General features: G+C 32.0%; 1 protein-coding gene across 1 annotated transcript in view; it reads left to right on the forward strand.

Annotated features, from left to right (window-relative positions):
• The window catches only part of LOC126734528 (cell adhesion molecule 1-like), an 88,461-nt gene that overhangs the window by 32,882 nt on the left and 31,101 nt on the right, over positions 1-24,478 (forward strand). Inside the window, exon 4 of the mRNA XM_050438202.1 lies at positions 15,426-15,561. Coding sequence (XP_050294159.1) covers positions 15,426-15,561 — 136 coding nt within the window. The remainder of the gene's footprint in view (positions 1-15,425; positions 15,562-24,478) is intronic.

The raw sequence follows: 24,478 nt of genomic DNA on the forward strand, positions 1-24,478 counted from the left end.
CCCAAACTCACTTTAGATTTTTTATGGGATACCCAAAATACAACAAGCCGACTTTAAAGATCAATGAAAATTTTCATTTAAAGATTACATTCGTCTGCCAATCAGTAGTTTTTCGAATGCAATATACTTTAGCGATCAGGTTAAATGCTGGGTTCTCCAGGATACTTAATAAAACATGCAAATATTAAGCTTTTGATAATATATTTTTTTTTTAAATACGTTTTAATTTGACACTTTTTTGTAACTTATTCATGTATTCTAAATGCGTACGTATAAAAGCAATTAAGTAAATAACGCCAGGCATTTGCTACTTATTTTCACATAATTTTTACGTGAAAATAAAGATATTATTATTATAGATTTTAACCCAAACGGTATTTCACCTAGATTAAAGGGAACATGTACTTATCCCATAAATAAATATATACTTATATCCAAATTACTTAATCCAAAATATCAAAAGGATTAAGCTCTGTAGAGTCCCTTTCCTCTCAAATTAGAAGTCTTTTGTAAAGTATTTATTTATATAAATAGCTATATATAATTTAACCTAATATATTCTGGTAATAATGGTAAGGAATTGGCTTTTCCCAGAATAAACAGGATGTTAAAAAAAAGTTAAGTTCAAAGCAATTTAGCCTCAAAGAAAGTTATATTCTATTACAATTTTCTATATACAGGGTATTTTGTTAATTGAGGATGAAGACTTACTTTAATTATATTATTCTAAATGCAATACCCTATATATACAAGGTGTGCCAACAAGGTGTACGGCTAAGATAGCGCCTTAACTATACAAGGTAAAGCAAAAAGTGCTACAGCAAAGTTGTAGGATTGACAAAAACCTACGAACTAAAAATATTTTTATGTATACTGGGTGTGTCACAAAAAAGTTACTATAAGATATGATGTTTCTTTAAATGGTACGCCCTGTATATTATGGTACTTAAATGTGAGGCAAAAAGAGTAGTTTACTTTGGTATAAGTTTTTAAAATTTCCGTTCAGCGTTGCAACGTAATTAATTTTTTTATGTTATTTTTTCTCTTTTAGAGGGTTCGTTTAAAAAATCATAATTAACTTAAAATTTATTCTGCGCCTATGAAACTCGTACCACAATTAGTTTAGAGTACCTCCTCTAGGCTGACTATGATAATTTGTAATTTTTTAATACAGGGTGTTTTTAAAGAATTTTAAAACTTGCTGAAATGGAATATGCAACATCTCAAATTTTTCAAATGGAACACCCTGTATATTTTTATCTAATTAAGTTTGTCCCTCAAATATATTCATTTTTTATTTAACATGTCCTACAGCTAAACCAAGTACTTTTTGAGATATTTTAACTTTTCTGTAAAATACTAAATAAACTAACTAAAAAATAAAACGGGTTATCTTTAAGTTTTGATCAAGATTGCTTAGAAACATTGGTTTAAACGTCAAATAATAATTGTCAGATTATTAGTTTTATGACAGCAGTAGACAAGATGAATGTTTTTTCTTCAAAATTCCATTTTAGAAATTATTATCAGTGAGTTAGTTAATCGATTTTTAATTTTTATTGTTCATTTTATAATCAATATGAATTTTTCTCGTGAGGAATTTGTTGATATGATATGTGCTCTTGGAGCTGCTGAAAAGAAATAGCCTTTTGGCATCTAAAATTTATGCGCAACTTTATTCTGAAAAAGAGACATCCCCAAGCACAAGTATTTCAAACACTAAAAGAAAGATTTGAGAGAACAGGAAGTGTAATTTATAAAAAACATGAACGGGTGAAGCCAGTTACAAATGAGGAAAACAGGATGACAGTAGAAGATTTCAGTTTGTATACTGAAATTGTGAGTTAGGTTTGGCAACAAGGCGGAAGTGCATCCCCACTTAATCATAAAACAGTGACAGTTATCCGGTAGCAAGAAACATGTACCATTCCTTCTCTGATGAAGTAGAGACATACAAGAATATAAGTAGATTTTAAATCCACAAAATTCTAGTCTTTAATTTAACCATCCAGTAATTAAGAAATCAAAATTTAGTGTTAACAAACACCACAAAATTGGCTTTCCCACCAAAAAATCTGCTTTAAGTGTCGTTGAAGTTCCTCATAAAAGCGTTAGTCAGCTTGCTAAAGAATTATCCTTTAGTGCAACATCAATATCTCGCATGCTTCGAAGAGAAAATTCCATCCTTACCATATTTAATTGTTGCAGGATTATGAAAGAAGAATGGCTTTCTGTCAGTGGGCGCAAAATAAGATTCATCAGCCTGAATTTTTTATTTTGTGCTTTTTTCGGATGAAGCTACATTCCATAATAATGGCAGTATTAATAAACATAATTTTAAATATTACGACACCAGCAATCCATTCTTCATGCGAGAAATTCATCATCAACATAGATGGTCGCTTAATGTTTGGGCAGGAATAATAGGACATTACGTTATTGGACCGCACTTTTTTAATGGACATCCTCCCCAAGGACAAGGTCCTCAGATTTGACCAAACTAGATTTTTTCTTGTGGGGATATATGAAGGAAAAAGTCTATCAAACAACTCCTACCACAAGTGAAAATATAAAAAATAAAATTCGGGAGATTTTTCAAACAGTCACGCCTATTATGTTGGAAAAGGTTAATGACTCATTCTCAAAAAGGATAAATGCTTGCGTACAAAATTTAGGAGGTCATATTGAACAAAATTTATAATAATTGTAATGGATCTTTAAATTTTAAAATTAGTGTAACGATGTACATTTATGCATGAATCGTAAGTACCTACCTAGTATGTAATTTAATTTTGCTGTTTTTTTTAGCAGTTTAGGTGAATAATTGTGTTGGTTAATTTTTCAAGTATGTAATATTAATAATAATAATAATTGTAGGAAAAGAAATAATTCTAATTCTTCAATAATATTTTCTTAGCAATCTTGATCAAAACTTAAAGAATACCCGTTTAATGCATAGTACTTTACAGAAAAGTTAAAATATCTTAAAAAGTACTTGGTTTACCTATAGGACATATTAAATAAAAAATGAAGGTATTTGAGGGACAACCTTAATTAGATAAAAATATACAGCGTGTTCCATTTGAAAAATTTGAGATATTGCGTATTTAATTTCAGCAAGTTTGAAAGTTCTTTAAAAACACCCTGTATTAAAAAATTACACATTATCATAGTCAGCCTAGAGGAGGTGCCCTAGACTAACTGTGGTACAAGTTTCATAGGCGCAGCATAAATTTTAAGTTAATTATGATTTTTTAAACGAAGCCTCTAAAAGGCAAAAAATAACATAAAAAAATTAATTACGTTGCAACGCCGCACGGGAATTTTAAAAACGTTATACCAAAGTAAATTACTCTTTTTACCTCACATTTTAGTGCCATAATATACAGGGCGTACCGTTTAAAAAAAATCAAATTTTATAGTAACTTTTTTGTGACACACCCAGTATACATAAAAATATTTTTAGTTCGTAGGTTTTTGTTAATCCTACAACTTTGCTGTAGAACAGTTAAGGCGCTATTTTAGCCGTACACCTTGTTGGCACATCCTGTATAAGAATATATAATAAGATATAAGAATGAATATATAAGAATGTTTAGTTAGCTGGAAAAAATATTGGAATACTTTTTTTTCCACAGCTTGTTCTTATAATGAATGAGAGTTATATCTCATTCATTATAACTCACGTTTCATAATATTCCTTAAAAAGAACCTATTATAGACATGGATATTTTTACTTTCTAGAAATGAACTATTTTTAGCAATTATTCTATCTTTTATTTTCATTTTTTCCTGTATAATACACTTAAAAAACATGTTTTTTAGATAGTACAAATCTTAAGGTTAAAGATATTCTTAATTAGTTTTGATAAAATAAACTAAAGAATGAACTAATGAATTAAAGAAGATTTAGAAAAAATATATTGTGATTATTTTTTTCTTTAATTCTTTAAACAAATTTGGATCCTTCCACAATTGTTGAATATTTGTTGAATGTTGAATTTCGCAGTGAAAATTAATAACTTATAATCAATGTTCTTTGCCGCTAACTGGATAAGCAAATACTAACGATTTTAGGGAGTCCCATAAAAAAATCTAAAGGCCTTAAATCAAGTGAACGAGGATGCATGGGTCGTCGGTCTCACTTCCCACTTAACTATTTTCAAAATGCATTTTTAAATAATTCTAAGCTGCTAGGCTCAATCATGCATAGTACGTATTGCCAATGGCAGATTATCTAAATGTTCTGGCTGATTATTCTAATAAAATTTCAGATATAAAGTTCTTCAATTAAAAAAAAATATCCATAGTTCACAAAAATACTGATTGTTCATTCAAAAAGACAAAATCAATAGTATCACAATAAATTTATTTAAACTTTAGACCAATGGTAACATGTTCCACGTAAAAAGCCCCATTAGGCCGGACATCAACACAAAAAATACTCCAGTAAGATAAACGGTCTAATCAAATGCTGTCCGGTGATCCTAACCCAAACTGAATTGGAACTGATGTTGGTGGCGATGAGACATAATAGGGCCATGTGGATTTTTGTCAGTCAATAAATTTAAAATTTTAAAGAAATTTAATTACGTTTTTGAAAATTCAGGTTTATTAGTAAAAAAATTGACTCAATTATGTTTACATTCTTTTCCCATCTATCTAAAACCCGATTTTAGAAATATATTCCTCGGAGAAAATCTTCAGGACAGAATGCATGAACTTTTTGTAAATGGAAAAGATGTAACTATAGTTCTTGAAGAATTCCCTTAACTGTACCGGGTGTACAACTAAGCGAGGTCGCCGGCCATATCTGAGTAACTAGTCATCGCACAGCGTAGGGAAAAATATTTCTTATAAAAGCGTCAAAGAGAAATCAAGAGAAAATATTTTATATAAAATACTCGCAAAATATGTACAGAGGTAGATGCAATTTTTTAAATGGATGATATCTGACCCAATTCCAAACGTTTTAAAGTTAATTTTCATTTGTCTCATTACACAGTTTATTTATTCAGATACCAAAAATTACAAGCATCTGTGTTAATTGAGAGAAAAACTAGAGATATTTAAAGGTAAAAAATAATCGTAAAGTTGAAATAAAATACTTTGCTGATGTTTCAAAAAAAAAAAAATAAACATGTTTCCATTGTTCAAATATTTTTAAAAATACGCCTACTTACTGCCTTTATTTTAAGTTATTAACATTCATACCAATATCTGATCAATTCTTAGAACTAGATCCTCTATTGTGGGGTAATTTCAAGTTTTAATATTTAATAAAACACAATTTTGTTAAAACCACGGCACAGATGTAAATAGCTCCGCATAGCGTGCGGAGGGCACGGGCCCTATTTCTTAATTCGGTAGTGGTCATCCTTACCGTCATCTCTTCTATTAAGTTATTTATTTCTCTTGGGTATTTCGTCACTTTTATATTAAAAATCAATTTAAAAAATACTATCTCACACGTTCAAATATTGAAAATAAGAAGAAAATAAAGTTATTCGCGTATTGAAAAGAAATATGAACTTAAATTATTTACGATATTTTTCGTTATATTTAATTATATTTTTTTACCCTACCTAACTTACCCAAAATATATGAATTTGAAAAGAATCAGAAACCTATTTATTTAATAAAAAATCCTAATTTGAACCAACGTTTCGGTAGTTATATCTTATACCTTTATCAAGGTAAATAAAACAAAATTAAATTAAAAATATGGAAAAATATACTTATCCCATCTCTCGCCTGCTCGTATAATAGTAAGAATACTTTTATTCTAATATAATGATGGATTGCCTTTGATAAACTGTTTTGTAATGTAATTTAATAATAAAAGATATATGAATAAAATATATTTCAAATTATCAATTAATTTTGTGAATGCCCTGTTCTACTTCTCTCTTTAATATAAAAAGTTTTTAATATGAAAGTGACGTTATACCCAACAAAATAAGTAACTCATTATGAATTCGTCACAGCAATACAGATTTTACTCATCTTTTCTTTTAGTCGATGACATGCCTAATTAATTCAGCCAACCAATTCTTACAGCTTGTTATCTCTGTTGTGTAGACAAGCTCCTTTGCCCTACCCTAGACGAAAATCCAGAGGATCAAGTGAGCCAAGAAAAGGCCCAACTCTCTGAAAAATAGTTAATTTGTTGAAAGATTATTGATATTAATATTTATTGCAGCGAGTCCAGCTAGATCATCGGAGATATCATTTTGCAAAAACTGTAAATAGTTAGCTCTATCTAAATGTTTTTGTAGATATTTCATAATAAGAGTTCTGTCTATTACTTCGCCTCACACATTGACATAAAATCTGCTTTGAAATAACTTTTGTTTTTTCTATCGCGGATTATCGTTCTACGAAGCTCATTATTTCGTTGAGGTTGTGGAAGTTGAAAATACCCTTCTTTGAAAATTTCGACTCGTCTGTCGAGAGAATACTTTTTTAAAACAGTGGCCTCTCGATGCTTTTTGCGGGGTCTTCTTCTTGTAAGCCCTACCTCTTCGTACCATGCGGATAGTTTCTATCTTTGAGCATAGTTGCCCTAACCTTTCATCTGGAAAAATTAAGTCTCTAGCTACTTTTCTAACGTTTGCCATAGGATATACGGTAAAAACTGTTTATTGATAAACGCGATTTACGCAACAATAGTGTCCAATAAAAGTTCATAGTAACCATACACAACTAGTCAATGAAAGCAGATGCTAAGCAACTAGAGACTAAAAACATACTTTTTTGTTTATCAAGTGGGTTCACCATTCTAGTACAGATAAGCTATAAAATACGACTAGCTAAGGAAAACTTAAGTTTACATAAGCAGTCCACAACACATGTTGTCCCGGATATGCTTTTTAGGACCGTGCTTAAACTTTATGTTCTGGATCCTGTCACTCCAAAATCTGTTATTGATAAATAGTATTATGGTATGATAGAGAAGATTAAATTTTATCCTTAAGTTTTCTTGTTGAAAAGAATGTAATGGTAGGTTGTGGAAATTGTAACGAAGTTACTAAATTATCTGGAATTTTCTTATTTATCTATAGAACTACTCGTTTTTTTTCCAACTTAAATTAATCGCGCGAGCGCGGTAATTATTAATTTATCATCGCGTTTAATACCTCAGTACCGTTTGTGTCCGTACCACCACTAGTATTAGAGTACCGCGCATGTCCGTTCTCTATATAACGCGATGCACTGACCGGCAGCACAGAACATAAATAGCGTCCTCTCGCGTGGCAACGGAAACTGTTGTAACTAACTTGACAGTTTGACATGCATAATTGGACCAATCAAAATGATTGGTAGTAGAAAGGCGTGGCCAAATTGAGGCGGGAAATCAATTTTTATTTAATCTGACAATCTTATCATTTAATCGTAATTTCTAAAGCAAACGCCTAATCAAAAAGATTACTCATAGAGAAAAGAGCCTTTTTGATTAGGTGTTAGCATCAGATATTGACCTGAATAAAAATAAAACTCTTTAGCTTTATTTTACATATATAAATGAGTTAATTAACTGCAATAAATTAACAATAGTATACGACATATCACCAATTGGACAAATGAAAATAAAACAATGTTTTTCTTTAATACATTCTTTATTTAATTTTCCTGAAAAAAAAACCTTAAAATAATATACATAATATAAAATAATTTATTATAACAGACATTATATAAATTAGAATTAATCTAAAAATGTTTTAAAGTATTTTGGTAAAACTAAACTACCCTAATTTTAAACGGATTAGAAAAGGCTGCCAACATTTTTGTGCTATTTTCTCATCATACACCTAAAGGCATTCTCATTAGATTAATAATATCCTCATTTTATTTACACATAGATTCAATAAAGGATGGATTATTTTTATTTAATATGTACTTCTATTGGTTTCCTAAAGAAAAATTAAACAGATTTTCAAAATTAATTATAAATTCTATAGTAGAGTATTATCTAAAGAAACAATATATCCATCTAAAAAACTAAATAAACTCTTTGAAAATGAAAACAACTTTTTATAAGTATAAACATATGTATTTTTGTAATATGTATTTATAATAATCAAGTTAAAAATTAAATACTTGAAAAGTTAAACTTCTTCATTGAAATCAACTGAATTTGATTTTATTAAAGACTAAAGATTGACAATACAAAAACATAATAGTAATAAATAAAATCAGATTTTCATTAGTCAATGTCAACAACTGTCTGTCAGCTCCCTGTCAATTTTGCCAAGCAAGATGGCCGAGAGATGATTCTGATTTTCACCATACAAGCTTCATACACGTGACCGGCAGTAGGCAGCCCCCTGGGTCCGCAGCCGCTACCACTCAAGAAAACCGACCGAGGTAAGCCCTACAGTGAACAAGTGCAGTTCCACTCCTTTTCCTTACCAGAGGACAGGAGACTATACATCGTCCTCCGAGGACCGCTTGAGCACTGGCCAGCCGAGAGCATCCTGAAGGACTTAAAGAAACTGGGATTTCACCCACACTCCGCAGCCTGGTACTACAATAGACACACGCCACTAGTCCTCGTTCAGCTCCCGAGAGAGGAGAAATCTATCTTCTCAATCACTTCGAAATCAGGGTTGAAGCCCAGAGAAACAAATCCAGAGGGATTTAGTGTCACAGGTGCAACTCCACGGGCACGCCTATGCCAGCTGTACAGCAGCCTTCAAATGCGTGAAGTGTGGCCAACCTCACGTAACCGCTAACTGTACAAAACCAAAAAACCAGCCAGCCACATACGCAAACTGTGGAGGTCCGCACACAGCAAACTACCTGGGATGCCCCAGAAACCCCAAACAAATCCTGAAGGCCAAAGCGGCCAGACGGGATCGCCCATTCACCTGGGGCACCCAGGACAACAGTTGTCTTGCCGCTCCCCCCACACTTCAGCTTCCAGCAACAGCTGCCGCCCCTCCTCAACCCGGTCCAGACCCAAATGCCATGCTCCAAGCATTCCTTGCTTCGATGCAACAGCAACTCCAAATGCTGCTGCAGAGCATTAAACCAGTGGAGGCCAACTAATCTTCCTTACATTCTTCATTACAAAGGCCCTCTCTTTTTTTGTTTTTATGCCATTTCCTTAATATTTAAGAAAATATCCCCTTAGCTCAGTAGGCATGAATCTTAAGATTAACCTGTGTATATATTTTTATATAAATAAATGTCAGTTTCAAAGTAAGTAAAAAAACATATCCTACTCAGTCAATTCCCTTGTTCCGTGCCGTTAACATCTAGAGCACTTCGATGCGACCAGGCAAAAAAAAGATAGGCGCCTAAAAAACGTAAACAAACAGCACCTGAAAACCGACAAGAGCCATACGTTGCTAGGCCGGAGAAACCCAGTGTATAATATCATCATCCGAGCCTCATAAACCAAAGCACTCCGATGCGACCAAATAAATAAAAGATAGGCGCCTTAATTTCAACAAACAGCAAGTCAGAAGACCAGCAAGAGCCATGTAGCTAGCCCGGACACAAAAACAGTGCTAAGGTGATGACAGTACCGTTCATCGCTCCACCGCAGCCAGCCCTTTCACTCCGGCGCTGTTGCCAGCATGTAAGTATGGTAGGTAAGAAGGTAGGCAAATCCCTTTTTCCTATTCCTGATGTCCACAGGATATACGGTGTTGCGTACCGGACCGTTCCGGGGTAACACTGTGTATTTCTTAACAGGGTGCTGCGGGCTGCGTGTCGGGCCGTAACTAGGTAGCACCCTGCATTGGAGATTATCTCATTATTCCTAGTGTCTACGGGGTTGCGTGCTGGACCGTTACAGAAAACACTGTGTATTCCTTAAAAAGTGCTGGGGGGCTACGTGTCGGACCATTATGAGGCAGCACCCTGCATTGGATATTATCCCGTTATTTTCAACTTGACAACATTTTTCTACCTCGAACAACTTTATAACATAATAAAGAACGCGTCTATCGACATTTTAAACAGAGTTGGCCAAAGTAACGAGCGACCGCATTTATTTTCCATATTAGACCGTTTACATGTCCTGTTGGTGACTTACTTACTATTCCGATTAATACCGACCGTTTCATGCTTTATTTTGTCTGGGCTAAATCTGATCCGTTTGTTTACTGCCATAATTAGCCATACTGCTTTTAAATTATGCTTACCGACATGGGTTCTCTTCATTGCACCCCTAGAAGGTTTATTAAAAAGTGTTAGCAGAGAGATGACATGTTAGGTTTGAGAATGAATAAATGTGATTTTGTTGCAATGTTGCCTATTGTTTTACTCACACAAAAAACCTGGATTACTTTCTCTACTATTTAAAGGCTACCCGGTAGGCCGTGAAGAGGTCAAAAATTGCTTAAATTTACTAACCTTTAACTCGATGTCATACAGAGGTGTTTAGGGCGAAGAAGTTATACAAATATTTTTCACGTATCAATGTCTCTATCGTCTCGTCCAGTAACTAACACAGATACTTGAAATTAACAGAATTTAGCGACGTATCGAATTAATAACAATATTACAAATTTCAAAGTTGTTCACTTCTATTCTTGATTTAAATTCAACTTAAATAAAAAACTTCTTCTGTTTCGAAGTTTAAGGTGTTTGTAATTCTGTTACTTGTCTTTTAATTTAATTGTATAAGGATAATTCGATTATCGTCCTCCTGTTCTTAGTTCCTAACTGGCGATTATATTATAAAATTTCGTCGTTTTGATGACAATTATTCTTTGACGTAAACATGCGAATAGCGGTTTTTAAAAGTATAAATTAATAGACATACGTAAGTACTTATACAGTTGCTTAAAGGTTTACGTCGTAAATTATGTCTAAATATACGTATTATAATATGTCGTAAATTGAAGAACGCATTTCTACTGATTTTAAAACGAAAAGCTTATAGAAACGTAGGCCCTAAAATGCTAGATTTTAATGATGCAGGATATTTTTATTGATTATTAATTAATTTTAGACAAAAAAGGCCTGTTTTATTTTGTTGTTTTATTTTTTTGTATAACTTGAAAACCAATAAAAAATGTTTTATTTAAAATAAATCCATTTACATTCGTAAGTTGCCAGTCATTATTATAAAAATTGTAATGTTACCTACAAATATTTCAGATATCAAAAATTTTAATTTAGAAGATTATTTAAATTTAAAGCTAGGTGATGAACAACAAGTTAATAAAATAATCAGTGGCATCAGCTTTTATGTTGTGACAATAAATGAAAGTTTAATCAGGGGCCTTTAAATGTCTTTGCATTACTGTATTAATCCACTTATACATATAATCAACTCATGTGTAATAGATTTTAAGCAAATTATTTTAGCCGTTCGTTAAAGTGTGAAATAAAACAATTCGATGCACAAAAGTAGCGAACTGATTTATTTTAATAAACACGATTACTTAAGACTACTAAAAATATCTATTTACACTGTATTTATTTAATATTATTTATGCTAATTCAAAAATTACGCCAATATCCGAGGCCTCATATACCCACTAGGCCAGTGTTTCGGAAGATTCGCTAGCCTTCCACGTGTGTACAGAGATGTCATGAGGCATACCCGCTTGCATTACCGCGATAATTCCGGGATGACAAAGAACAGCTGATATTCGCGGCGTTACCAATATCATTACAATATCTTTCAGCAAGTAGATTACCTTTTGGATACTAATAAATAAATTTCATCAAATCAGTCAGGCTTTAGAAAAAACTACAGAATTTTAATGAAGTTACAAGATTTTGTCTTATTTTATTTTATAGCAATGAGGGTAAGCCATGGCAGTATTTTATAAGAAAACTTAGATAATTTTGCTCCGTTAACATTTAACCTCTAATTTTATAATTTACTAACAAAAAGATACATTTATGCTTTACCTGTGAATCATGAGGGTCTTTTAATCGTAAATATACTTAAAGAAACCAACTTAAAGAGGTTTTTTAGCCGAATAGTACCATGAAAAGGTTCGATTACTTATAGGTTATACCTAGTTCTCCATTGACTATTGTAGTCCCTGGCCTTCATTGTTTTCAGCCCTGGTTGTTCTTAGGACAGTAAAGAACCACAAATGTCTAAAACTGAAAGGTTTTTCATCACTATGCTTTCCAGTTTTCCAGTTTTCCAGTTATTTTCATGAATTTTTCTTTTATGCTGTTGCATTGTTTATATGTTCTATTATGAAAGTTTCAAGGTTTACCTACCTTGGAAAACCCTGTTAAATGAAGGGTCATGCCTTGTTTGGCAAAATATAATATAAATCATGATTCGGTTTCCGGTGGTTTTCCTGAAATGCCGGTTTTCTTGTACACATGTGACCAACTTTTGTCCCGCTGTTTTCACCTAGAAATACCCAGTTTTGAGAGCTGAAATTAAGTTTCTTTACATATAAGGTCATAGCCTATAAACCCGTACCGTTTTCATGACGGAAAACTATTTCCATTAAGTTTTCCCAATTGCATCCGAGAATGTTTGGAATCAATCGTGTTAACTCGAATGAGTCGTCGGCATCCAAATTTCTGCGATGGGTATAAAAAGGTTCCAGGTCCACCTAGGTGACACATTCGTCGCAGTAAGGTGGTACCATACCTTTCGAGCGAAGTTCCAGTAACTTTTCCGAATTTCAATACCGTTAAATTTTCAATATTTATTTTAAACTTTATCTTAACGTTGACAGTCTGAATTAGGGTTAGGTAAGAACCACCTGTTGACAGTTAACCGGCCTCTTCTAAGCTCGCGTATTAGGATCTTTATCGAATCCGTTACTATTGATATCGTTCCGTTCCGTTTTATTTTATTTTGAAACTGTTGTTTGGGCCCATCTTTCTTCGTGTTTTGTGGTGCAAGCAACAGCCGCGATTGATAACTGGTGCCTGGACACTATCTTTCTTCGTATCTTTCTTTGTAGAGCAGGTAGCAAGCGGGTTATATTAATAAAATAATCGTAAAATTATCCGCGTTACGGTATTTTTGTTTTAATTTTTACATGCTATTAGGATGTAAAAATTGATTTGCTATTAGGATATTCATATTGTTTCCGTTCCGCTTTATGAACTTTTAAAACTGTGGTTTGGACACTATCTTTCTTCGTGTTTTGTAGGGCAGGTAGTAAACTGGTGATTAAAATAACGTTTAATTAATTCCGTACGCGAAAAGTTAAATTCTTGTTTGAAACCAGAGAAACACTTACTGCGGATTCATTTTGTATTTAATTCATAATTTTTATTTTTGACTTTTTATTTTCTGCTCTGTCCGCGGCCGTACCGTTCCGTTTAATTATTTTATTGATAAAAATTACTGCTTGGACACTATATTTCTTCGTGTTTTGTAGGGCAGGCAGTACCCGCGTTTATTAATTATTACTTGACTTCTCAAAGTGGTGAGAGACAAGTAATAACCGAGTCTGTGATATCATAATTACTATCCGTATATTAACAGAGCAGAGGTAAATGTTGACCGATTGATTAAGATTGCTTCGCTTGATTGGTGTTGAGTTTGCTTCACATCCGTAACCGCTTGTACAAAAACATTATAACCCCGTCCCTTAAATCATACTCTTTTGCGTTTTTAATAGAGTGCCGAATTTTCCGGTACATTTTCCCAAATAACTGCCTGTACTTAATCATAGACATTGGTAATGGGGGATTGTTAGATTTTAAGGACACTTTTGTTCATTTAGTTTAAAGAAATCAAACCTGTTATCTACTTACTAGTATTTGTAATAATAAAGATTTAAAGCAATAAGATCTCATTATAATTGGACAGTCTACTTTCAATATCTACCTGGTTTCTCCACTATTTAAATGCTTACCCGAGAGGCTAGAGGGGACTTTAAGCGCCTTTAATTACTTAGAGAGGCGCCGATTTTGTCAACTTTTCTTCTATATCTATACAAAGAAATGGTGAGGAGGGTTGACGGATATTCTGCGATGTCAAATACGTAAAGAACTCCGCTACAGCATGTATAAAGTCTGGTAAATTTGGTCAAGGATGTCAGGAACAATGAGGAAAATAAATTAACTATCTGTGTGTCTTTAAAGAAGTTCAGCAAGGCTTTTGATACTATTAAGTATGCTATACTTTTTGCTAAATTAAACTATATTGGTTTTTAACTCTTAAGTTTCTTGAATTAAATGTAAATAGTAATATTTTCTATTTATGATTCTAATATAAATCGATTAATTCTAAACTGTAAAACGCAGCAATATTCTAATGACTCACAAATCTTTATCGCATTTTACATTGTCAGATATGCGAAATAATAACACTAAGTTGAATTTTGATATTAACAGTATTACTTCATTTTGTAAAAATCACAATTTAAAAATAAATCCGGCCAAGGGCTTGGTAATCTTCTTTCAATACAATAGTTAAAACCCAAATATTAATAATAATTTCAGATTGAAATTTTCATTGATTCATTGAAACTTTCAACTTTAATTAAAAATTGCATGCTAAACAAAATAAGAGTAGGCTACATGCGCAAAAAACTTATTACCCAATAAGAATTAATACTATTTGTGTAACCATCTTATCCTTTCTCTACTTTATTATAGCAATATGGTTTCTGAATATTCTGAAAGTATAACATTTAATATTTCTACAAAAAAATTAAAAACCAACTCTTTTATTGAAAAGTGAGAATAAAGCTTATACAAACACAATACGAAAAATATTTAAACGCACCTTTTAGTACCCCAATACCAATCAAATAATATGCATCGATCTTTCTTAGTAATGGGCGTACAAATGTGAAATAATTAGCAAATTTTATTAAAAGCTTAAGCTCATCATAAGTTTAGCAATTATATTATAAATGATCTTTTAACTATTCAGGGCTTATATTATCTTGATTTAATTACATTTTTTATATAAATTAGTTTCAATTAATATGTGTGAATTAGTTTTAGCAATATGTCTAATTCTTCTTGTTAATAGTTGATCTCTGAAGACTTGATAATTTAAAATGCAAATGTTGTTACTAAAAATTTAATAGTATTTTCTTGCAGTTCTCCCTTTCACAACTTTTTTTCTTTCTCTGCCGTTGCCTTGCCATGATTCTTTTTATTCATGAGAATTCAGTTTTTAATTGATTAATTGTGATTGTTAATTAACAGTTATAAGCATTTGATATTGGCACTATGATTTATAGTGACATTTGCACCCAGTATCTGATTTCAGATTACTTCTTCGAATACAAGAAATGCAAAAATAATATATATAATATTATTAAATACTAATACTACTAATACTAAAATTGTGCTAAAAGGTATATTACCCTTTCTGGTTCTTATTTGTAGTTTTTAAACTATTGCATTAAACAATAGTTGATTTGCCACTTTTCGCCATGCCTAAATTTTACTTAAAGAAATCAGCAACTCAAAACTTAAACGAAAGGAGAGACTAATATTAATATTATTTGTTTAAGATGTATAAGTCTGACAGCAAAAAAGTTGTACTACATTCAGTTAATTGGAAGACCAGTGGGACTTACAAATGTGAAGTATCAGCTGAAGCGCCATCTTTTGCCAGTGCACAAAGTGAAGCGAAAATGGAAGTAATCAGTAAGTAGATGCAAAACATAAATATGTTTTAAGGTAGTTGCCTTTTTTGCTACTAATTCTAACAGTATATTTTTATTTGTTTTGCATTTTTTTACTTTTAAAAGCTAAAGCTAATAAATCTTATTACTATTTCCATGCATATTTTGTTTTACGTATTCGAATACTGTGATACACGTTAGAGACTTTATTTAACGCTAAGCCGGTGGTCCCTTAGGCTAGTCCCAAGATGTGCATAAATTTAACTTTCTGCAATTTATGCTCTGCAAGCTCCGACAAGAGCGTAATATATACTATTTTGAATTTTTCTGTAACGGTCGCTTGGTTTTATGAAAATATATTATGTAGGTGTTTTAAAAAGAGATAAACTCTTAACTAAATAATTTTGTATAAAATAAAAACGTAGTTTGTTACCTAAATGTTGAACCATGTTACACTAGTGCAACATCGTGCTTTTCCCTTCCCTCATTTTGCATTTAAACAATATTTGGACAGGCAAAGTTTCACTAGAATTTTGGCTCATTTGCTTAAAAATTGTCTTTCATATTAGCTAAAACATCGATAATTAAAACTACGTTTTTAAACTATACTCCGAATATAGCATATAACGTTCAAAAATAAGATGTAGGCGTATATTCAGGCTAATAAATAGGGCGCTTATTATTTTATTACCTACACGTATGTTCTTTCAATTAGAACCTCTAATCCAAATATTATCTTACTTTATTTATAAACTAATGCAACCTCAAGTAATTTGCCTAAACTTTTCAATTATTGCGTGTGGCAGTTTTCGACCACTGCTTCGATACTATTAGGAACAAAGAGCAAAATTGTTATTTTATATATTCTGTGATGCAGCTCGAGGTAGCAGCCAAATAGAGAATCCTTGTGTTGACCGATGTAACTATAAATAAGATTCAGGGTATTAGCTATTGTCGATAGGCTTTATTTACTATATCCAGTATAGTAGTGAAATAGCTGGAATTATTTATCACAACAAACATATATTTAAAACGAACATGGTTTTAACCACTAAAGATAATAATAACTTTGCATCGACAAAGCAAACGCAATTGCAGATTAGGAATTTATATGCAATTTTTTCTACCGAATCCTCAAAATGTAAGATGTTCTGTTTTTATCTGATCTGGCACCAGAGGACATCAGAATTTGTTAAAAGATTCCTCTCAAATTAAAACATAAGAAGTCAGCTGCAGGAAAACAAGAGAAGAAAAGCATTTTAACTTCTTTAAATTAACAGTAAATTTTATTATAAGGAAACAATACCTCAAAGCAGAATTTGTGTCAAAGGAGACCATTATTGACCATTTTTATTTTTGCAAGTTTTAATGAATTAAAATATTTATAAGTATTTGCTAGCAAACACAGTAGAAAATAAAGGTCTTATTTCACCAGAAATTCTTTTTATTATGACGACCGGTTTCTTCTTTAAATGTTAAGGTTGCCTTTAAATCGAGCAATTCATTAGGTAACTTATTGATTAATAATAAAGACAAAACGGATCCGTTATCTTGTAAAGGAATTTATAAGCTTTATTGTGAGTGTGGTTATTTTTATGTAGGTAGAACGAAGCGTTGTTTTAAAGCTCGGTTTAGCGAACATGACCGATGCATTAGACAAAACAATCCTGAGTCATTATTTGCTAAGCATATTATGGAGACCGGTCACTCATCGAATCTACTAAATAATTACAAGATCTTACATAAAGTTCAGGACAACATAAATCTAAATAATCTTGAATTACTCGAGATAAAAAGATCTCTCAAAAAAGAATATGATAAATCTCTTAATATTCAGATTAACATTCTTGAAACTAATTTAATTAATATTTTATTTGAATAATTCTTCCCTCCCTTTCCGGTTAATTTATTTTAATAAAAACCCCGTTGTTTTCTTAATATAAACTGGTAGAGACATCTGTTTAACAGTTAAAAAAAAAATATATATTTTAAAGTTACTCTGAGTACCGCTATCTAGTACCCATTCGGTTATATGATATAAAATATAGATTTCTTTGTAACGTTCTTTCTTAATTATGAAAACTAGATATAGATGACTCTGTTGGTCAGATTAGTTTGAATGGCGGTTATCATAGTTTTTAGATCGTTTTGTTTATTGTGTTGTAACGGTGCTTTTTAGATGTTATTGTCTTGAACCTAAGTGTATTATTTGTTATCTTACGATAAGATTTACTCGCTTAATTTTACCTGTACCGTTCTATATGTGCTTTTGTTTTGTTTTGACAAATCTCGTTTTTAACAACGTAAGTACGCTTTAAAATTCGATTTTATTCAGCATTTTACCAATTTTTGATAAGCGTAGTATCTATGTAAATTGTGTCTTTTACTTTTAGTCCTCGACCTGATGATGCGATGATATTGTAATCGCGAAACCGGTCGTCATAATAAAAGGAATTTCTGGTGAAATAAGAAAATAACAAAATTAACATTTTCTTGTTCTCTAGGTAGGACACAATATTATAACAATGATGATCAAATCCAATATGGCCGCCAACATTTTATGTTTTGTGGCCAGGCACATTCGGCAAAGTTTTGACGTTTTCAATTTTTTGTAACCATATGTGGTGAAACCTAATATCGTACCTCACAAACAAACTGATGACCATTATCAAGTAAATGTCATAATTTATTTGCTATTGGTCCGATTTTGTTTTAAATTTGGTATTTATTTAAGATGCAATTATTGAATTTTGAAAAATATTTGACATAAGGTTACGTTGCTCCATAATTGTTTTATTGGTCCAAATTGATGGAGTTGGTATTTGGGGTTTAGTCAGGACATAATTAATGATTTTTGACAAAGATTGAACATATTAAATTTTAAAATCACATGACTGTTGTAACTTATTTGCTATGGGCCGGAACTGACTAAAGTAATGTATTTGAAGTTTATGTAATTTATAAAAATTCATTAGAATTTAATATGTTTCACCTTTGAAGGTTATTCCTGCATATTTTTGTTTTTTAACAAATTTAGAAAAACTTAATACGTTAAGCTTTTTAGCATGATACCTTAAGAACACAATCTCTTATTTATTCCCATCATTGGCCCCACCATTATTTAGATATTGATAATTTAAAATTTTTTACTCAAAAAGGTATTCAACTCTTTTCACTGACAAGGCTTCTAACATTCCAAACTGGTCGCCATGGGCCAAAAGAATAGGAGTGAAGCGACCTTACTTATTTTGTTTCTTTTCCCCCTCCCTACTACAGAAATTGTTTTTGGCGCTTTGGTCCTCATACATAGCCATCGTACATTTTCAAATTGTCACCTTTTATACTTTGTAAGCAGAACTAAAACTACAGTTTGACATTCTATTATTTAAGATGACTTAAGTATATTATTTTCTAGGTGAAACTCGTCTTTTTAGGTATAATTTAGAAGTTTTCTTATAAACAATATTTTTATAGAGTTTTAGCCTGGTAGAGCGATAAAATTCAAAAAATTGTATTCTTTCGCTGATTTAAAAAGAAGAAATGAGTAAAGTTACTAAATCTTTTATCGTTTTCTAAGATGAAATAACAGTATTCTAATTTCATAAAATCTTCCAATTAATAAAAGTATTTTTTATTTGCGATTATTTGGTAGGAAGAATTTAGGATATTAAGTAGAATTATAAATATAATTCTTTGCCTCTAGGTACCAGTGACCGTCGAATTTTCTCAGCCGGAGTATCATTCACTAAAGTTACTTAGTAACTCGTATTTGAGTTTAATTCTGTTATTAATGTATGAGGTTTAAAATTTTTTTATCTTATTGATTCAGGTTAGTGCATTTTCACTCAAAGACGTAAAAAAATATCGTTTTCCTTCATGCTACAACAGCTTTTTACTTTTTAAAGCGTTTTAAACTTATATCAATTATCGGATTAAAGAAAATTGCAATTTGAAAGTTTTTTTATTTGACTTATATCCTAGGAAAATGGTCCCCTACATATTTAAAATGTGTTATCAAAGCGCTAGTTAATAGAAAAATCTGCAAAAGCTTAACAACCAGATTAAAGGATAAAAATCCTTGATAAAAATGTTCACATAGACTAAAATATGCAAAGGACGTTTTCCAAAGAAAAATTTCAGGAAGGCAATTTTAAATTGGGACATTTTTGCTACTCAACTATCATTATATAGAGAAAGGAACGGCTAACGTAGTTACGCCGATAAATGGTGGAATGCAAAAAGCATTTGCCAGGGAGATAAATGCTGAGATAAAAAGTGTCTGAGTTTGGGCTGGCTAGGTTGTTTAATGTACCTTTTGAAGAATATTTACTAATAAGTTGCATAAGTTTTATATGATAGAAATTTTAATATGAGAAGTCTTTGATATTTTAAATAATAACCTTATTATTTTAAAATCTCTCGTACAGAATCGTTGATAAAAAAACTCATATGATAGGCCAGAGATATAATTCTTATGGTATGCATTGTGTACACTAATTGGCCACACATCTCTAATCTGTTTTTTATTACAGTGCTTTCATTTCAAAACGATCCACCCTTAATAACTTTAAGAAAAAAAAAAAAACATGTCAAATTAGATATACAGGGGGACGTTTAATTATGCATTTACTGAAGTTCTGTCAATCACCTCCTCACCTCCTCACCTCCAGCTAACCTCACTTTATTATGTCAAATGGGAACCCCCATCGTGTGATACATCATAGTAAGCAGCGTAAAATTCTCTATTCAACGGTACCAAAAAAAATGCAATCGGTAAATGTGTAACCAAATAGTTAGCGAAAATGTCTAGAAATAATGAATATTTTATTTACGCCAAACTTTAGTATTTTAAATGAATACTTTTAGTGTGGTACCTACGTCATTTTAAAATTCTTACGTTTTTTATAATAGATCATCAAAAAAAAATACAAGCAATTTAGAAGTTAAAATGTGTGGTAACAAACAGTACATTTAGTTCAAACAAATTTACCCGTTATTTGCGAGAAAAAAGAGTGTCTTCAAATTTTTTGCAAAAATCTTTGCAGTCTTATAACTTTGTATGTGTATTTATTTCACTTATATTTTTTGCGAAACCTACCTAATAGGTACAAAAAAACATTGCAATACCTTACATTTTTAAGGCGTTTAAAAAGCAGGCGATTTATTATTGTTAAAACTGTCACTTTGACGCGTGCAATTTTTCAATTTTAGTTAAAACAGTGAGTTAATAAAATGGTGTATACGCTAGCCGAAAGAATAGAAATAATTTTCCTTTATGGAGCTCAAGATCGGTGTGCTCGCAGAACCGCGAGAGCATTTAATGAAAGGTATCAAGATAAAAACGTGAGCCATAAATACGTATATAGGAGGATAGGAGAATTCAATTTTGTGATTTTGTGAAGTGATGTGCCAGCGAATTGACGACCATCCCCATTTATTGAAGAACATTTGCTTCAGTGACGAATCGACCTTTTTTTTAAATGACCTGGTGAACAGACATAACTGTAGATACTGGGATAATGAAAATCCGCATGTTTTTCGGAAAGGCCATACCCAATATCCCCAAAAAATTAATGTTTGGGCAGGAATTTATGGGAATGAAATAATCGGGCCATTTTTTTGGAAGAAAATTTGACTGGCGAAATTTATTTAAACCTTTTAGAAAATTCAATATACCCTTCCATCATCCAATCTATGGAAAATCAAGTAGATCAACATGGTGCTAGATTATTGAATGAAAATAATATACATTTTCAGCAGGATGGAGCTCCCGCGCACTACACTTTGGTAGTTCGAGATTTGGCTTGATAAAAATTTTCGAGAAAAGTGGATTGGCAGACGTGATGCAATCGAATGGCCTGCGCGGTCTCCGGACCTAACCCCACTAGACTTTTTTCTTTGGGGCTACTTAAATAGCAAAGTTTATAAAACCCCACCTGAGAGTATTGAGAATTTAAAAAATAGAATATTTGAAGAATGCAGAGAAATTAGCGGGCAGATTTTTGCCAATGTTCGTAAGGAGTTTGAAAATAGGCTTTTTTATTGCCTTGCTAATAACGGCGGGCATTTTGAACATTTGATAAAATAAATTTGTTAAGCTAATTAAATTTGTTTTTCTACCCTACCGATTTACACTTTAATTGCTTCTTGGTCAATCAATTTTATTTTTTTTTACAACCACTGATAGCATAATGAATGCCCTTTAAAATAATGTATCACACCATGGGGTAGCCATTTGACATACCAAAGTTTGGCGTAAATAAAATATTCATTATTTCTAGACATTTTCGCTAACTATTTGCTTACACATTTACCGATTTAATTTTTTTTGGTACCGTTGAATAGAGAATTTTACCCTACTTACTATGATGTATCACACGATGGGGGTTCCCATTTGATATATTAACCTCTTCAGACCCGGTGTACATGGGTATGTACACTGACTTTATTGATTATTTTTTTAATCAACCTGCCAGCATTCATAGTTTATACCAATTGTACTTCTTTATGTACATATTTACCATGCAAAAACCATTTTCTAGTGCCATCTATGGGACAAAATGTGAAGTAGTAAACAAAAACATGACCTAGTTTTATTGCGCATTATCGATTCAAGGTAAGCTCTGTGGTTTATGTTGATTATTGTATGGATTTTGTATTTTTTTTGAAAAAAAATGAGTGTGAAAAGTTTGTAGAGGTTTATAAAGTTTATATTACTATTTTATATAAAATACTTGACTATTTTTCTATGATTATTATTGTCTAAAAGTTCATGTGCACCTGTATGTACAAACGGTCTTTATTGGTATAAAGACTTGTCCATGTAGATGTACACATGGTATGAAGTGTTGTAAGTTGTAAATTTTATTTTCTTTTAGATATTAGTAAGCTGATTTTAAAAATGAGTGCATATAAAAAGAAGTATAGTCTTGAAAACCCAGAAGATATACAAGAACTTATCGACTTAGTTGAAAATGGCGATTTGTCGGATATTGAAGAAATTGAAGAAAATGAAGACGAAGACGATATTTTAGAAAGCGTGACCGTCCCCAGTGAACCAAGAGTGGGACCTGACACTCTGACAAAGATGGATGAGCAACTTCAGGAAAGAAACGGAAACCAACACGGTGCCGATGACTCCAGCAGTGATGACGAATCTTTATCAGTAGTAGCAGCTAAGATAAAGAAAAAGAAAAGTGGGGTTACTTGGAACAAATGAAATTTGAAACAATAAGACAAGAATGGAATCAAGACCAAGACATTAGTAATATAGACCCAATTGAGCCTGCATACCCTATTGAATATTTCTTAAGGTATATTCCGGAAAAACTATTTGAGGAAATGTCAATGTATACAAATATTTATGCATTGCAAAATAACGTCAAAAACTTTAGACCAACAACCGAATCTGAAATAAAAGTTTTAATAGCTCTTCATATCATGATTGGACGCCTGAATAAATTTCCTCGAATTAGAATGTATTGGGATCGTAACCTAAGAACTTATGCTTTTTTGGAAAACATGTTAAGGGTTAGGTTTTTTCAGTTACACAGCTATCTTCATTTCGCAAATAATTTGGAAAAGCCAACTGAATCAAAAGGTAGACTCTTTAAAGTTAGGCCAATTATAGAATCTGTCAGAAAAAGATGTTTGCAATTAAACCTCGAACGTCAACTTTGTGTTGATGAGCAAATAATTCCTTTCACTGGATCTATAAACATAAAACAGTATATAAAAGGCAAACCATGTCCATGGGGAATAAAGGTCTTCGTGTTATGTGGAAAAAGTGGACAAGCTTATGACATCGTGTTTTATCAACGAAAGACAACTGGTTTAAATGAAGACAATCTTCAAAAATTTGGACAGGGAGCTAGTGTAATTCTTCACTTTGCAAACAGGATTTCTCAACCAGGCCATCAATTGTTTTTTGATAACTTCTTCAATTCCTATTTGCTTCTTGTTGAGTTAAAAAAGAAAGAGATACTTGCTGCTGGGACTATAAGAATAAACAGAGTTTTTCAGCCTCCCGTTATGAGCGATAGAGATATGAAAAAAGAAGCAAGAGGATTTTCCGAGGAAGTTGTTAGCGAGGGTGGCGTAGTTGTCATAAAATGGTTAGATATTAGAACTGTTTGTCTGGCATCGAATGGCGTAGGTAAAGGTTTAGAAGATCAAGCAAACCGGTGGGATAAAACAAACTCACAATATGTACAAATTAGCAGGCCAGAAGTGGTAAAAAAATATAATCACAGCATGGGAGGAGCCGATCTTTTAGATCAACTAATAAGTTTATACAGAATATTCATCAGATCAAAAAAGTGGACACTGCGAGTTACGATGTATATGATTGACTTTGCTTTGGTTAACAGCTGGCTGGAATATAAAAAAGACTGCCAACCTTGTAATGTTCCAAAAAAAAATTATGGACTTACTCGATTTCAGGATGACGATTGCTGAAGGTCTAATAAAAATGGGTCAGAAGGTTCCCTCATATAAACGGGGTCGACCATCATCATCCTTTAGTGCTACCCCACCCGCGTCTCCTCATCCAGTAAGAAGAAAAGTGGAAACTCGCCCACTTGTCGAAGTTCCGTTAGATAGGGTAGATCATATGCCCCAATTTGATGATAAACAAGAAGCTACTAGATGCAAGGTGGCTGGATGTAAAGGAAAATCACATGTATTTTGTGACAAGTGTCGTGTGCATTTGTGTCTTATTAAAAATCGAAACTGCTTTTTAACTTTCCACCGTTCTTCCAAATAGGATTATATCATTTTCTTTCTTTTATGCCTAAATAAAAAAAAATGTATGTATTTGCTTAACTTTTTTTTAAATTCTGTACCTTATGTACATGGGTATGTACAATCAAACAAATATACAAAAAAAAAAATCAAAAAAAATATATGTATGAATTCAGATAGTGTATAGCTAATATAGC

The sequence above is a fragment of the Anthonomus grandis genome, chromosome 3 (genome assembly GCF_022605725.1).
Source record: "Anthonomus grandis grandis chromosome 3, icAntGran1.3, whole genome shotgun sequence".
Lineage (NCBI taxonomy): Eukaryota > Metazoa > Arthropoda > Insecta > Coleoptera > Curculionidae > Anthonomus > Anthonomus grandis.